At 33.9% G+C, this 13,937-nt stretch overlaps 1 protein-coding gene across 5 annotated transcripts in view; it reads right to left on the bottom strand.

The window, feature by feature from the left end:
* USP47 (ubiquitin specific peptidase 47) overlaps positions 1-13,937 on the bottom strand; it is a 50,187-nt gene that overhangs the window by 13,392 nt on the left and 22,858 nt on the right. For 4 of the 5 annotated variants that reach the window (XM_032223477.1, XM_032223452.1, XM_032223485.1 and 1 more), the window contains exons 9-16: positions 5,492-5,587; positions 5,243-5,395; positions 4,529-4,696; positions 3,010-3,141; positions 2,454-2,530; positions 1,551-1,606; positions 680-792; positions 108-212 (exon numbers count right to left, since the gene is read on the bottom strand). In XM_032223477.1, coding sequence (XP_032079368.1) covers positions 108-212; positions 680-792; positions 1,551-1,606; positions 2,454-2,530; positions 3,010-3,141; positions 4,529-4,696; positions 5,243-5,395; positions 5,492-5,587 — 900 coding nt within the window. The remainder of the gene's footprint in view (positions 1-107; positions 213-679; positions 793-1,550; positions 1,607-2,453; positions 2,531-3,009; positions 3,142-4,528; positions 4,697-5,242; positions 5,396-5,491; positions 5,588-13,937) is intronic. The other variant, XM_032223461.1, reaches the window with a different exon arrangement.

The raw sequence follows: 13,937 nt of genomic DNA, 5'->3' as shown, positions 1-13,937 counted from the left end.
ACAGAAAGCCAACAATAAACAGACAAATGACATCAAATATACACTGAAGTTTCACATAGCCCTTGAGATCTTGATCAATTTAGTAATTACCCTGTAAAGTATTGTACCTTATAAGCTGTCTCCACAGCTTCCTTCAGAGTCTTATCTTTATGAACTTCCAGTTTATTTTCCATCATTATTTGTTTTACAGGATGCATACAGAATAATTTTATCTGTAATTGCCATTGACAGAAAAAAAAACCACATTGATTTTTCTATTTACTTGATAGCATATTGAATTATAATGTTTTGTGCATGAACATTTTTGTTAGAAAAGAGATATTCAACAATTAAAAGAAAAAAAGACCTTGAAAACATAATCATCTTACATGGTTTTACATTTCAAAGACTCGTTCAAACCAACAAATTATATCTCACAGCTAATACTATATCAATGAATAAACAATGCACATGATTCTGTTCAAAAGGTGACATGAAGAAATGAAACACAGTATTAGATTAGCAAAATTCCAGAATATGTATTACGTTATTCTACCTAGGTTCTAAAAATATGTATTCTCCACCCAGTTTAGAATTAACCTTGATTAATAAACATTTTTCTCCATCTATCAATATGTATAAAATCATCTGCTCATCTTACTCTAAGCAAACATTTGATGTGGAATGTGCCAAAACATACCTTGCAAGTATTGCGTTCTATTTCACGCTGCCTCTTTTCTTGTTCTTCCAGTTCTTTTTCCTTTTCTACTAATCGTTTAATATGCTCTGGATATTCATTGATTTCTAAGAACTCTATCAATGCAATAAGAATGTGAGAATTTTTTTTTTAAAAACGTTGGTTTTGCAGTATTTTGTTATTTTGTAAGCTAATCTTACTTTAAATTACACATACAACTTTAGCCTGAACTGTGGACCACTACCATGCTACAGCTGGTTGGGAAATGGGCCATCGAAGCAACATGCAACGTTTCATTTGTGAATGTGCAGCATTTAAGTTGCATGAGTAAAATCATTCCCCCTTTGCTGCCTCCACCATTGGTCTGTGGAACCAAAAAGTTTGGGGACCCCTGCCTTATTGAATGCTGTCTAGGAGTACTTGTGAAATGGACCCACTGCTAAAATGGACCCACTTATTCCCTTTTACACACACACACACACACACACACACTCTTATGCATAGTCTATATATATATTAAACTACTTATCTGTACAAATATGCACCTCACATATCAAATAACATCTTTAGCTCAGTGCATGAGATTTAGTAAACAAAACACTGCTTTACTCTTTCTTCAAAAACAGCTAATCTGAACTAATATATACTTCCAACAGTCATTTTACCTGCATTCTGATAGCATGCTATCAAATTCAAAAAGGAAAAAAAAAACCTATATATATCTTCCCATTAATTTGGATTAATTTTTCTCCTTTCATGAACTGGAGAGAAAAAAAGCAATTTAGCTAGATTGTACAGAAATGAGGTGATTCAATAACATCGGAAATATCATTAAAACCACAATCAACCTGTGAATAATGGAATGTGTACTTACTTGCATTTCTAGTTGTATCCTTTAGTCTATATATAAGCATGTATGCATTTGTTGAGCTATTGGAGTGATATAAATCAAACAAAAATAGTATTTATATCTTGCATGTTAAAATACATATGCATTTAAAAACCCAAAATAAAATGCATAATTACATCTTAGTAAAAGTAATTATATGGATTCAACCTTTATAATCAAAAGATCAAACAGTGCACTATTCAAATCCAAGAGCATTTCTATAAAACCTCAAAGAATAAGTCTTAAAGGTACAAGAATCCTCTGCTTCAAATGAGTTACATCCCATTTGTCAAGGCAGAAGATCTGGAGCCTTACTTTTCACAAAATGATAAAAGCACAGCTGCCATTTAAAAAGTGCCAAATAATCAAAGATAATGCTGGATAATGAAAACAGAAGTGCACTTATAGGTGCTACACCAGGCTGTTTATAAATGCAGTTAGACTGGTCTTCGCCATAATATATCTTCTCCTTAAGGCTGACTTCCTGAGGCAGAACCGATCACTCATGGATTGGTATAGCTGGAGCGCCAACTAACGTTCCGGTCACAGTTGCCAGGATGATACCTGCTTTTCTCAAAGTCTGCTGTAGGTCTTCAAAATGGAGGCTCCCCTATCCCTGTGCTATGGACTGAATACTGGTTTCGACATGCTGAGATATTTTCTGTTCCTCATTTTGAACAAATGTTAAGGTATTTATGGATTTTATGTTGCTAGTTTTAAAATGACTATATATAGGCTTTTAAAGATGTATATATTTGCATTGTAAACCAACCAGAATCATTTGTGAATGTGAAACATATACATCTACTAATTATTCATTAAAGCAAATAATTGTATTAATCCATTACAAGGGTAAAGTTAATCAGCTACAGAAGTACAATCTGCTACCTTGCAAAAGCACTGGAGTAGTAGCCACGACTTCCAGATGATCCACCATAAGTTTTCTTAATGTCTTCATGAGTTATCTAATTGGAAAATTAAGGTGATACACATTTAGTATATTTAAATAAATTACATACTTATTATATACTATTCCAGGAACATAACCAAGCCCTACATGGAAATCATATTTCTCTGTGAACTAGTAACTTGAATACATAAGCAGAGAAAAAGAAAACAGGATATTGCAATGTTGAACCATGCAATGACTGTTACAAAAATATCCCCCCGTCCCCCGCAAATAAAGAATACAGACTGACTTTAAACTTCCTGGAGTATAAGAGGAACAAAAAGAACCATCTAGTTAGACTTTCAAGATTCGGTTATTAGAGCCTATCTGAATAAAAGCTGCGTTTCAGACATTGTCAAGAAATCTGTTTCCTGACCTGGCCTACTTTGGACAAGCTGATGCCACTTTTTAAAACTGCATGCAGCTTAAATTTAAAGCTATATGGTGTTTTGTTTCATTGTAGACATTCTTGCTGGGATCACTATAATAACTTACCTTGCTAACATGTTGATCATTGAAACTGTACCACTGATCATCACTAAAGGATTTTATGCATGCATAATAGTGACCGCCAGCTGCACTTCCGGAATGAACCATAACAGAAAATAATTCATATAGTAATGAATTCTGTACAATAGAGAAAATAGCAAATACAGATTGGTCAGAAAATATTTGTAACATTAATTTAATTTTTTAAATTATTACTAATTTATTTATTTTTCATACTATTCATATCTAATTCCCTTTCTTTTGTACTTAAACCCTCAAATGTTAATACTAACATTTAAAAGGCTCTCTTGTTCCTTGTCCTATTTATATCAGAGCATATTCACTGCAGTCACATTTTGTGAAATAACTAGCTCCCTGACAAGAAACAAAGCAAATAAAACAAATCTGAATATTTATAAGAATATTTAAGTAGTACCAAATTTTATAAACATTAAATATTATCCCCCCTGCTCATTTCCTAATTCTAATATTTCCTGCTCATTTATTACTTATATTATTACTTCTAATAAAATCTGTTCATTTTCATTTTTTGCCATCTCTTTTGTATTTTAAGCAGCATTTTGCTATGGTACTCTCACCAATAGCAATTGGCCATAGAATGTATTTCAGCAAGTTGGATATGACTATGAAAATCAACATTCTATATTATGCTTTTGTTTCTTTTCTCGCTGGGAATTGTTAGCTAATACTATTTTCCTTTAACCTGCAATTAGGTAAAATAACTGCTGCTATTTTAGAAAATTTTCTTACAGATGAAATCAGCTACTGACATTCATTATTCTAAAGTCATGTAATTCATGTTCTCATTATGGTATTGGTAAAATCTCTCTTGTAAGATAGATAGCTGTCTGTAAAACAGAGAGACAGACAATTGACATAAGGCTATCTCTACTAGTTCTCGAGTCAAAACCATAACTGAGTCCAAAATGTACGTTGCTAAGTGAAACATTTAAGTGAGTTTGCCCCATTTTACGACTTTTCTGGCCACAATTAAGTGAATAATTGCATTTGTCAAGTTAGTAACACGGTTGTTAAGTGAATTTGTCCCCCATTGACCTTGCTTGTCAGAAGGTCGCAAAACTAATCATATTACCAGGGACATTGTAATTGTCATAAATATGAACCAGTTGCTAAGCATCCGAATTTTGATCATGTGACTATGGGGATGCTGCAAGGGTTGTAAGTGTGAAAAATGGTCATAAGTAACTTTTTGCAGTGCCATTGTAACTGTTAATGAACAGTCACTAAATGAAGTATTGTAAGTCAAGGATTACTTTTATGTGGCCATTTTTTAAAAAGGTTTAATGGCCTCCCCTCAGGTTATTTTGCAATTAATTGAAAAATCAGCTAACACTGTACTATCAATTTACTGACAAGTTTTGGTAAGACAAACAATATTTTGTGTTACTGTGTACAATACATAGTAATAAATCTTACAATGTAACTATGTAATAATTTTACCTTTAAAATGCATATTTAAATAGCATAAAATTATATAAGGTACCTTTTCACTGACAACTTTTGCAATTCTTTCAGCAGCACTATTGTTTTCAAGACATATTCCTTCATCAATGCCATCGTCATTAGAAAAGTCATTACTCATCTGATCACTGTGACAACTGCCTTCATTCTCTGCTCCACTATCAGTGCAGCTCTCTGTTTGAGGAGACTTCTTAAAACAAGTCATAAGGATTAGTTTATAAACAATAAGGATTTGTACAAAATAATTTTCTAATTAAAGACAAAATTGTAAGACAAAATAATTGCCTTACAAAATAATTGAAATTGTAAAGTGGAATCAACAGTGCATATCTGGGTAGAATGTGAGAATTAAATTCCTTTGTAAAAGTATGCTACAGACTTATTTTAGTTCAACTTAATGGATTCATATGTTCTCTCTCACTACACACTAATACTTAGAAATGAGCATATTTTACAATTACATAGCAAGGAGGCACTTCAGGAAATATAAGTCTTACATCTTCTCCTTATTGCTTGCTACGTTGCACTACTGCGTGTGTATTGGTATGTATACGTAGCACAAACAAAGTCTATGTTTTTCATTTAAGACATTTGAAAGGGGAAAGAAAGGACTACAGAACAGCTGATCCTGATTCTGTGACTAAATTTCAAATTAATCTGATATGAAATAAGTTTGTAATTTAGAGTCAATTAAGGTTTTTCTGAAAACATAATCCAAGTAAATACTGATTATTACCTCATCTTCAATATCAATGAATGAACCCATATCTAGCTCTTCAGGAAATGTCATACGGTCATTAAGTTTTATCCTATGCATAGTGGTATAATCAAAATCAAATCTTTTCAACTGCAAGGTCAGCAAATAAGGAAAATGCAAGAATCGCAATCCCTACAAGATAGAAAGGGAAACCAATTGTCAATGATTAATTGTATTTTGTATATTCTATATATGCCCACCTTATTATTTAGGTCAAAATATGTTTACCTTTCTTGCATCACATTTCTTCTTGCATCGTTCACAGAAATACTGATTGGCACCATCAAGGATCTCAGGCTGAATAAAAGCATGTAGAGCTTCCTCCTAATCAGAAATTTGTAAAAGACACTGTGTAAAAGACTGGTATTACACATTATGCAATATTTAATAACTAGACATCAAAGATTCTTGAATTTTATAACACAAGCCTGTGAAGAAAAGTATTTAACAAGTGACAAGTTCTTTTATATTTTCCCTTCAGTAAGCAGCCAAATCATGATCCATAAAACATTCTTTATTAAATAACTGATGGTTCCTATGTTTAAATATTGTAATGTAAATGAAAGCAAAATCTGTTATCTTGCACATCACATTAAATCACAGTCATCCATCCATCAGTTCCGTATCCTCAGCCATTTGATTTAAAGCTGGCTTTATTTTAATGGGAACAAGTTCTTGATCAAATATATGGTATATTTTTAATTATTAAAACTCTATCTACTCTAGAGAATATTTCCACATTAACCTGAAAACTTAACATTTAAATGCTAAATGTATTTCTCTGTACACATTTCATTAAGTATAACTGGTCTCCCTATAAAATATGACTTGAGAATATATCTTGCTCTTACCAAAGAAACTTGACTTATTTCTTATGCTTTGCTAAACTCAATTCAAGACATTAGTACTTTTCTATAAAATCGTACCTGGCGTGAAACTCAGCTACATGCAGAGGTACGCTTAGCATGTCAATTACCCTGAGCCGAGGTGGCGCAGTGGTTAGGGTGGAGTACTGCAGGCCACTTCAGCTGACTGCTATCTGCAGTTCAGCGGTTCAAATCTTACCGGCTCAAGGTTGACTCAGCCTTCCATCCTTCCGAGGTGGGTGAAATGAGGACCCAGACTGTGGGGGCAATATGCTGACTCTGTAAATCGCTTAGAGAGGGCTGAAAGCCCTATGAAGCGGTATATAAGTCTAACTGCTATTGCTATTGCTGTTCCCTTTAGAACATCCATATTATCTAACAAGATGCAAGTGATGAGGGGAAGAAATATTCTATCAACTCCCCATTATACTATCTTCATAAAATCAAAGGGCTAACATAGAACAAGACGAGATTATGGTTTCCCTTGATATCACAGAACATTTTTACACCCACAGACAGAGAACTAATGATAAAAATACATGGCAGCAGTACTACACAACACACCCAACCTAAGCAAATACATTAAGACTGAAATAGCCAGGATCATGGACTTCATCAACCTCTGCCTCACTACCTATTTTCAGTTTTAGCCAACAAATCAGAGGAACACCAATGGAATCACCAGTCACAGGACTCATAATAGAAACTGCAGCATCTAGAAACAATAGCATTTCCACCAAAAATATGAATCTAGTAGATTGCATTTTTTCATAACAAAAAAGGACAAAGGGACACATGAAACAATCAACAGCATCTTCAAAAAAGGAAAGGGAAAGAAGAAAACAATAACTATTTTTCTTGGATATTCTTATCAGCAGAGGAAATAAAGGCAAATTAGAAACAGAAGTTTATTAAAAAAATTAGCCACACTAACCAAGTGCTCAAATATCAAAGTAACAACCCAATCTTCCACAAGAGGAGCTGTGGGATAAGCACAAATGTATTGCAGCAACCCAGAACATAAGAATAGGAAAAAGAGTGCTTATACAACATCTTCCAAGAAAATGGATACCCATGAAACCTTATCAAGTAGAATGTGACCACTCAAACCACAACAACACAGTCTATACAAGCTATAAAAAGGATAACATTGCCAAACATCAAAAACAACTTAGAATCAACCAACAGACTATTTACAACCACATGGCATCATAACATGCAAGCTAACTAAAGCCCTCCAAAACATCTTAAGTAAATCAAAAGAGAGCCACTATGTTAGACAGACAGGTAGACGACTAGCAGAGTACATCCAGGCAGTGGTGTATTAACCATTAAGACTAAGTATGTGTTTAGGACCCCAGGCTCAAAGAGACACCACAAAGTTGAGAAAGAAAAAAAAACCCAATGAAGATTTGTACCGTATGCACAAAGGAGGGGCACCAATTTCGTTGTATTTAAGTACAATGATAAATAAAGATTATACTTATACACCAAGATTTGTCAGTGCTTAGGGCACCAGTGAGCCTTAATTCGCCACTGCATCCGGGAACACCAACTAGCAATCAGACATCATGATGAAATCTCTCTAATTTCACAACACATGGCCAATTTAAGCATAGTTGCAGTTGAACATCCTAAACAAAGCTAAATCAATAAAAACACTAGGGAATTCTGGGAAGCCTGGCATTCAGACAAATTAGCCATGAGTAAGCACATAGAGATAAACAAGATAAACAAGTTCAGCATACCATTCAAGGGAGGCAAAAGCTAAAAAGGAAACAAAAAGATCATAACACCTCCTTGCCAGCAATCAAACCTCAGATAAATAGAAATTAACACCAAGATTAATACCAGACACACAAGCAGTAAACAACAGTCTAATCAAGGAACTGCTAAGGAGACAGTAACATCCCCACCAACATTGAAAAGTCAAGGGTATATAAATAGATAGCAAACCTCTCTCCCTTCTAGCACTGCTCAGGGAGCACCAAGGATTATGCCTCTCTCTGTGTAAGAGAGACAGATAGACAGTGGATTAAGAAAAAGATATCTTATTTCCAAAAGCTTCTCTATAGAAAAGCTTACCTTTTTACACCAAAGTATTCCCTTTTGTATTAGCCAATACTGTTTGTCTTTATCAGGTTTATAAAATATATGTTTGCAAGATTTTAATTCATGGCTTTCTATTTTTAGCATTTTTGTATTATTTTTCTATCATTTTATCTAAATATTTCTGAAAAATGGATGCTAAAGGATATTAAAATATTTGAATATGTAATTTATTAACTTGCAAAGCTTAAATGCAACTGGAATATTTTGAACACTTTTCAAAAAGCACTTAACAAAACGTCCATCTAGATTTCAATGCAATAATCCATTTTTCATAACAAATCTTTTTAATAATGAAAATAAATTCAAATAGTAATCAGTTATATCAAATATATTAATGAATATGGTGAAGAAAATTTAGTGTTGGCCTAAATTCAATTCAGTTGTTCAAAACCATTAGGCACTGAACCAGATAAATGTGAAAGTTGAGAGGAAGCCAAGTTCACAACCTACTTAAGAACCTTTGTCCACAAAGGTTAAAACAGACACAACATTAGCCTGCTATCACCGTGTAAATGTCAAGGCAAATGTTATCATTTTAAAAAAATAAAATAAAATTCTGTGTCTCAATTTCTCTCATCAACAGTTGTTCCCTGGAGTCTAAATAAATAAAAGGGGGCTTAGTTGGGCAGAAGACTCACCAATTGCAAAATGACTGGTGCACAGCTTATAAGACTACTATCTAAAGCATGTTGTTTGATGGATCCCACTTTGGGAGAAGGTCAAGGATAGGGGAAGGTCTTCAAAAAGCCTCCAATTCACCCCTTCTCCCTCCATTTCTGAGAGCTCAGAGAAGCACTAAGAACAAACAAAACAAAACATTTACAGCCCTCACTTTTTCACATGGGTAAGAATTCTGTCACTGCTGAAACAGAAGAAACTTTTTAAAAAAGGCCCTAATTCCAATGGCGGAGCAGAGGTGGGATGGTGGTCATGAGGCTGAAGAAAAAAGTAATACGCTGCTGTAATTTTCTATGATTGCTCTTTAAAAAAAAATCTAGAAAATCTAGAAAACACATATTTTATCTAAAAATCATGGAATAAAAAAAACACCTTTTTGCAACAATTATTTTTTTCAAAAGGGGTTGCTACTGAAAATTCTAAAGTGCATGCCAATTTGAAGTTTGACCCCACATTACACATATTAAAATCTAAAGCCAACATGCACAATTTTTATACATACTATAGAAATTTTGATTATAACTATGGCTTAAATATTTTTAGGGGAAATGTGCTAATTGCAATTCTGAGTTGTGAATACCAGAACATTTCTATTTTTTCCTACAAATATTGAGATAAATAAAACTATATCTCTTTAATTAAAAAGTAAATGACATGTGAATGACTGAAAAAATAGATGTGAAATTTATGTAAGCTCTGTGTGATGTGCAAGTCAACAAGAAACCATACTGTGCTATATTTATATATAAAGAAAAAAGAAGTGATGCTCCTAAAGATCATCTAAAACTAGATAAAAATCCATGAAAGAAAATGCATTATTTAATGGCTTTATTGCTTACCAAGGAGAAAATTAAACCAAGTATTTTAATATTTTTACAGATAACCTTTAAAAAACATATTTACATAGTTCTTAATAATCTCATTTTTCATTCTGGTATTTTTTACTTGTAGAAGCTTTATAATTTTATAATTACAAAATGTGTAGTTCCTTTAATTATTTTAGTTTTATATACTTAATAGTCCATGAAATTATCTCTATAAATATAGTCAGGACCAAGTATTTACATCCTCAAATCAAATGCAACCAGTCAGATCCAACTTGCTGTATTGCTCTCATCTGCAGATCATATTAATTGAAATTAGTCCCATTGGAAAATCAGTGGAGTTAGTGGCAGATATAATTGTAGGGAAGACTCTCCCCACCCCTCAAACTTAATGGGAAACAGTATTCAACTAACGCTGATAATGATTTAATTAGAAGAGAAAAATGCAACATTAACACCATCTTTATTGTCTTATAATAAGCTACTTACACAAGCTACTGTAATGTAACATGTCAATGCAAAAGGGTATCTTACAAATTGTGATGGAGAGACAGACTTCTTTTTTTAAAAATTGTTACGGTTTCTGTATTCTCTGAAAAGTCAGTGTGTGTCGGCCCTAGAGCAGACTAAGAAACAGATACCATGTGGACCTAAACCTCTTAGGACAGCTATACTGTAGTTAGAGAAGTGTTTCTCTTCCTTCCTCTTTTATCTCCACAGTGCCTGGACTTATGCCTTATTTATCTGATCAATGTCAATTATCTGATCTTTCCTCTGCCCTCCTTTTATTCACTACATTTTGCTTCCAAAGTTTGCTTCAAAAACTTTCTTTCTCTTTTCCTAACCCCACCTCCACTCCCCCGTGCAGGTAGATAACAGCTGGGATGAGAGAAAAGTAAAATGACTTTGGAGGATTTTAAAACTTTCAGGACAGGACTTTCTGAAACACCGCTATACTGTTAAAGTATAAAGCAAGCATTATGTAGAAATCAATCATCATGTGTTCAACAAACTAAATTTGTTTGAATTTAGAAATTTTGGCTTAACATAGTTATAAATCTTATTTTGTTATGTAAGATTTACTACTTCTGGCTATTTGCAATGTCATCTTAGTTCTACCATTTTTCTATGATATTCACAATGGCACTTGGAAAGTCCCGTAGGTCTCCTTTTAGACTAGATCTAAATATTCTTAACAATGTGTTCTTAGGGCAATTACAAATAGTTTTGACTTAGGAGCAGACTGTTCAAAATTATGATTGTGCTAGAAAAAGTGAGTTACGATTAATTCTCCCACTTACAATCACTAAAGCATCCTTGCAATTGTGTGATCCAAATTCAGGTGCTTGGCAACTGGCATATATTTACGACAGTTGCAGTTTCCCAAAGTCACATGATCACCATTTGTGATTGTCACAGAGGACTTCCAACAAGCAAAATCAATAGGGGAAGCCAGATTTACTTAACAATCACATAATTCTATCAAAAACCACACCAAAAAAGTTGTAAACCTGAGCACAATTGTTTTAACAACTACATTGCTTAGTAAAAGAAGTTCAGGTGCCACTGTGGTTATAAGTTGAGGGCTATCACATTTAAAAATATTTACACACATATATTTCCAAAACTGGAAAGGTTTTTGTAACCTTTGTTCTAAGTAAATGTTAGGCAAGCGATTAGATTGTTTAGTACCTGTCAGATTAAATCTGAATACATGGCTAACCTTATTGTATCAAAGATCAATAACTCCTTTTGCTTATTCTGAAGCTGATTAATTCTTATTTGTGTGTAAAATATAACCCTTTGGGCTGATTATTTTATGCAGCAAGAAAGCAAGAACAACTAAAATGATGATATACCTTGGTTGTATTTTGGTTTAACCTGAATACTATCAACATGATTAAAAGATGTGGACTTTTACTCTCCTAAATTATACTTTTCTATTAAGCTGACTTTTTAAATGGCTTCTACTGGTCTAAAAAGGGCACTTCAAACTCCTATTGATCAGAATAATAAAATATTATTAAATATTAAATAAAGGAACTGATCTTTTCTAAGATGACATTTAAATGCAAATGACAAATAGATGTATTTCAATCCCGTGTTTAGGAGTAAATGTACATTTAAGATTAAAGCAAGCTAGAGCAAGTTAACTTTATGAACATCTGGAAGATTATTTTTTTGAAGTTCAAGTATAAAACATTCAAATTAGATATGTAGGTAAGAATATTTAATGCAGCAGAGCTACTATTTTAAAATAGAAAAGGTCTACTGTATTTCTTCTGCAGCTAAGGTATTCAAGGCAGAAGTAACGATCAGTTGCTGAATTACTGCCAGATATATTTTACCAGGGTTCTGGCTCATTAAAGATAGCTTAAGCTACATTTTTAGAATATTATTTGCAATTCTTCATATGTTTAGTACAATTTGCAGCCTGTCATGGGGAAAAGTGAGGCTTCAGCTTGCATCTGCGTGTGGTTTAATTTTTTTTTCCACATTCAACTTTGTTGAACCATTTTCAAATGACCTAGAACTAAAAGCAACATTATGGTAATATAGGTTCTTCCTTGAGTTGTTTTCATTGGCATTTCATATAACAGAATGCATTTTCAGATTTCACATTTGGAATTCTGTGTAAAACTCTTTACATGTTTCAATGTGGTTTCTAATGATCTCAGGAGAACCAAGGATGAATTTTGTGGTTTATGTCATTGTTTACATTTTTTAATCTATAAGGCAGCAAGGCAGAGTCTGCAAAGAGCCTTGAGTCTGCTTTTTTCTATTATCTTGTCAGCAGTCTTAAAAACAAGTATCAAATATTCCATTTTATGAGTACATGGGCCCTTGGGAATCCTAGTTAAAAACCCTTCTATTTTGAAGAGTCAGCAGGAAGCAACTAAACATAACTAAATAAAATTATAGAAATTTCCTTTAAATTACTACTAGAAATTGTAAATATTTGTGGTGACAATTAGAAACAAGATCAGATTGACTTTTGGGAAGGGGCAACAAAGATTAGTAACATTCATTAATTTTTAAAAAATAGAAAATCACTTACCTCTAACTAGAATTCTTTCAAGGTAATATCCCCCATAGATCCTCTATTTTGGATAGTGACGTCTGTGGCAAGTCCCCTCAGAAACACACTAGCAAGATCAAAAGAGCTTTACATCCCCTTCCACAAGCCCTATTAGCGCATGTGTCGATCCCATAATGATTACTTTGTTCTGAGTCAAATTCTTATTTACCCTTTTTAATGGAGGATCAATGGAGGATACTACCTTCAGAAAATTCCATTTAGAAACAAGCGACTTTTCTTTTCTCCAAAAGAAAGTATCCTCCATAGTTCCCAAATTCTGAAAACTACAACTACAATATTTTTCTAAATAGAGGATCAGCTTTGCAATCCAATGTAGGAAAAATCTTGTATTTCAATGAAAAGATTATTAACACAGTAGGTAAGACAGCACATAATGTTGAGTCCCATGTTCGGATATATGTAGAGAAAATAGACAATACTGTCCAAACTAAACAGGAATAATACAGATACTCCTCAATATTACCACTATTGGGAGTGGAATTTCTGTTGCTAACCAATGCTGTCATAAAGTGCAATGTCATATGACCACACTGCTTAGTAACAGAAATCCCATTACTCCTGGCTGCCATTATTAACTGAGAATTGTGGGTCATTCAGTACCCACCCCAATCCAAGCTATTCTGGGCCTGGTTCCGCCCTGTCCATAGCCTTGGTAAGTACCTCCTTTTCAAATCCTGCCACCTGCCTATCTCCCCCAACTTTGTCCCTTTGGCTACCCTATCCCGTCTTGCGGGCAACAAGTAGAAAAGCCCCAGTTGATCTTAGCCATCTTCTTGCTCCCGATTCTGACAAGGTATGGTCAACCTGGCCCTTCATGAGGCAACTGTTGTCCACTTGAGGCTATCTTTCCCAGGTGTCATGAGGAAACAGCCATACGCAACCATGTGCAGCTAGCACATAGTCAGCAGAAGCAGCAAGCAGAAGCAGTAAGAAGATGGAGAAGGCTGTCTAGGGCAGCAGGGGCTGCGGACTATAAGGAAGCAAAAGGTGGGGAGAAAATAGATGGCTCCTATGACTGTAACTGCTAAGCGCCCAAATTTTGATCTCATGCAGAGGTGCTGCAGTGGCCATAAATTATTTTAAGTTCTATCATT

This window comes from Thamnophis elegans, chromosome 1 (genome assembly GCF_009769535.1).
Source record: "Thamnophis elegans isolate rThaEle1 chromosome 1, rThaEle1.pri, whole genome shotgun sequence".
NCBI classification, from domain to species: Eukaryota; Metazoa; Chordata; class Lepidosauria; order Squamata; family Colubridae; genus Thamnophis; species Thamnophis elegans.
The sequence above is the reverse complement of the archived record's forward strand: the minus strand, read 5'-3'. Positions and strand labels throughout refer to the sequence as shown.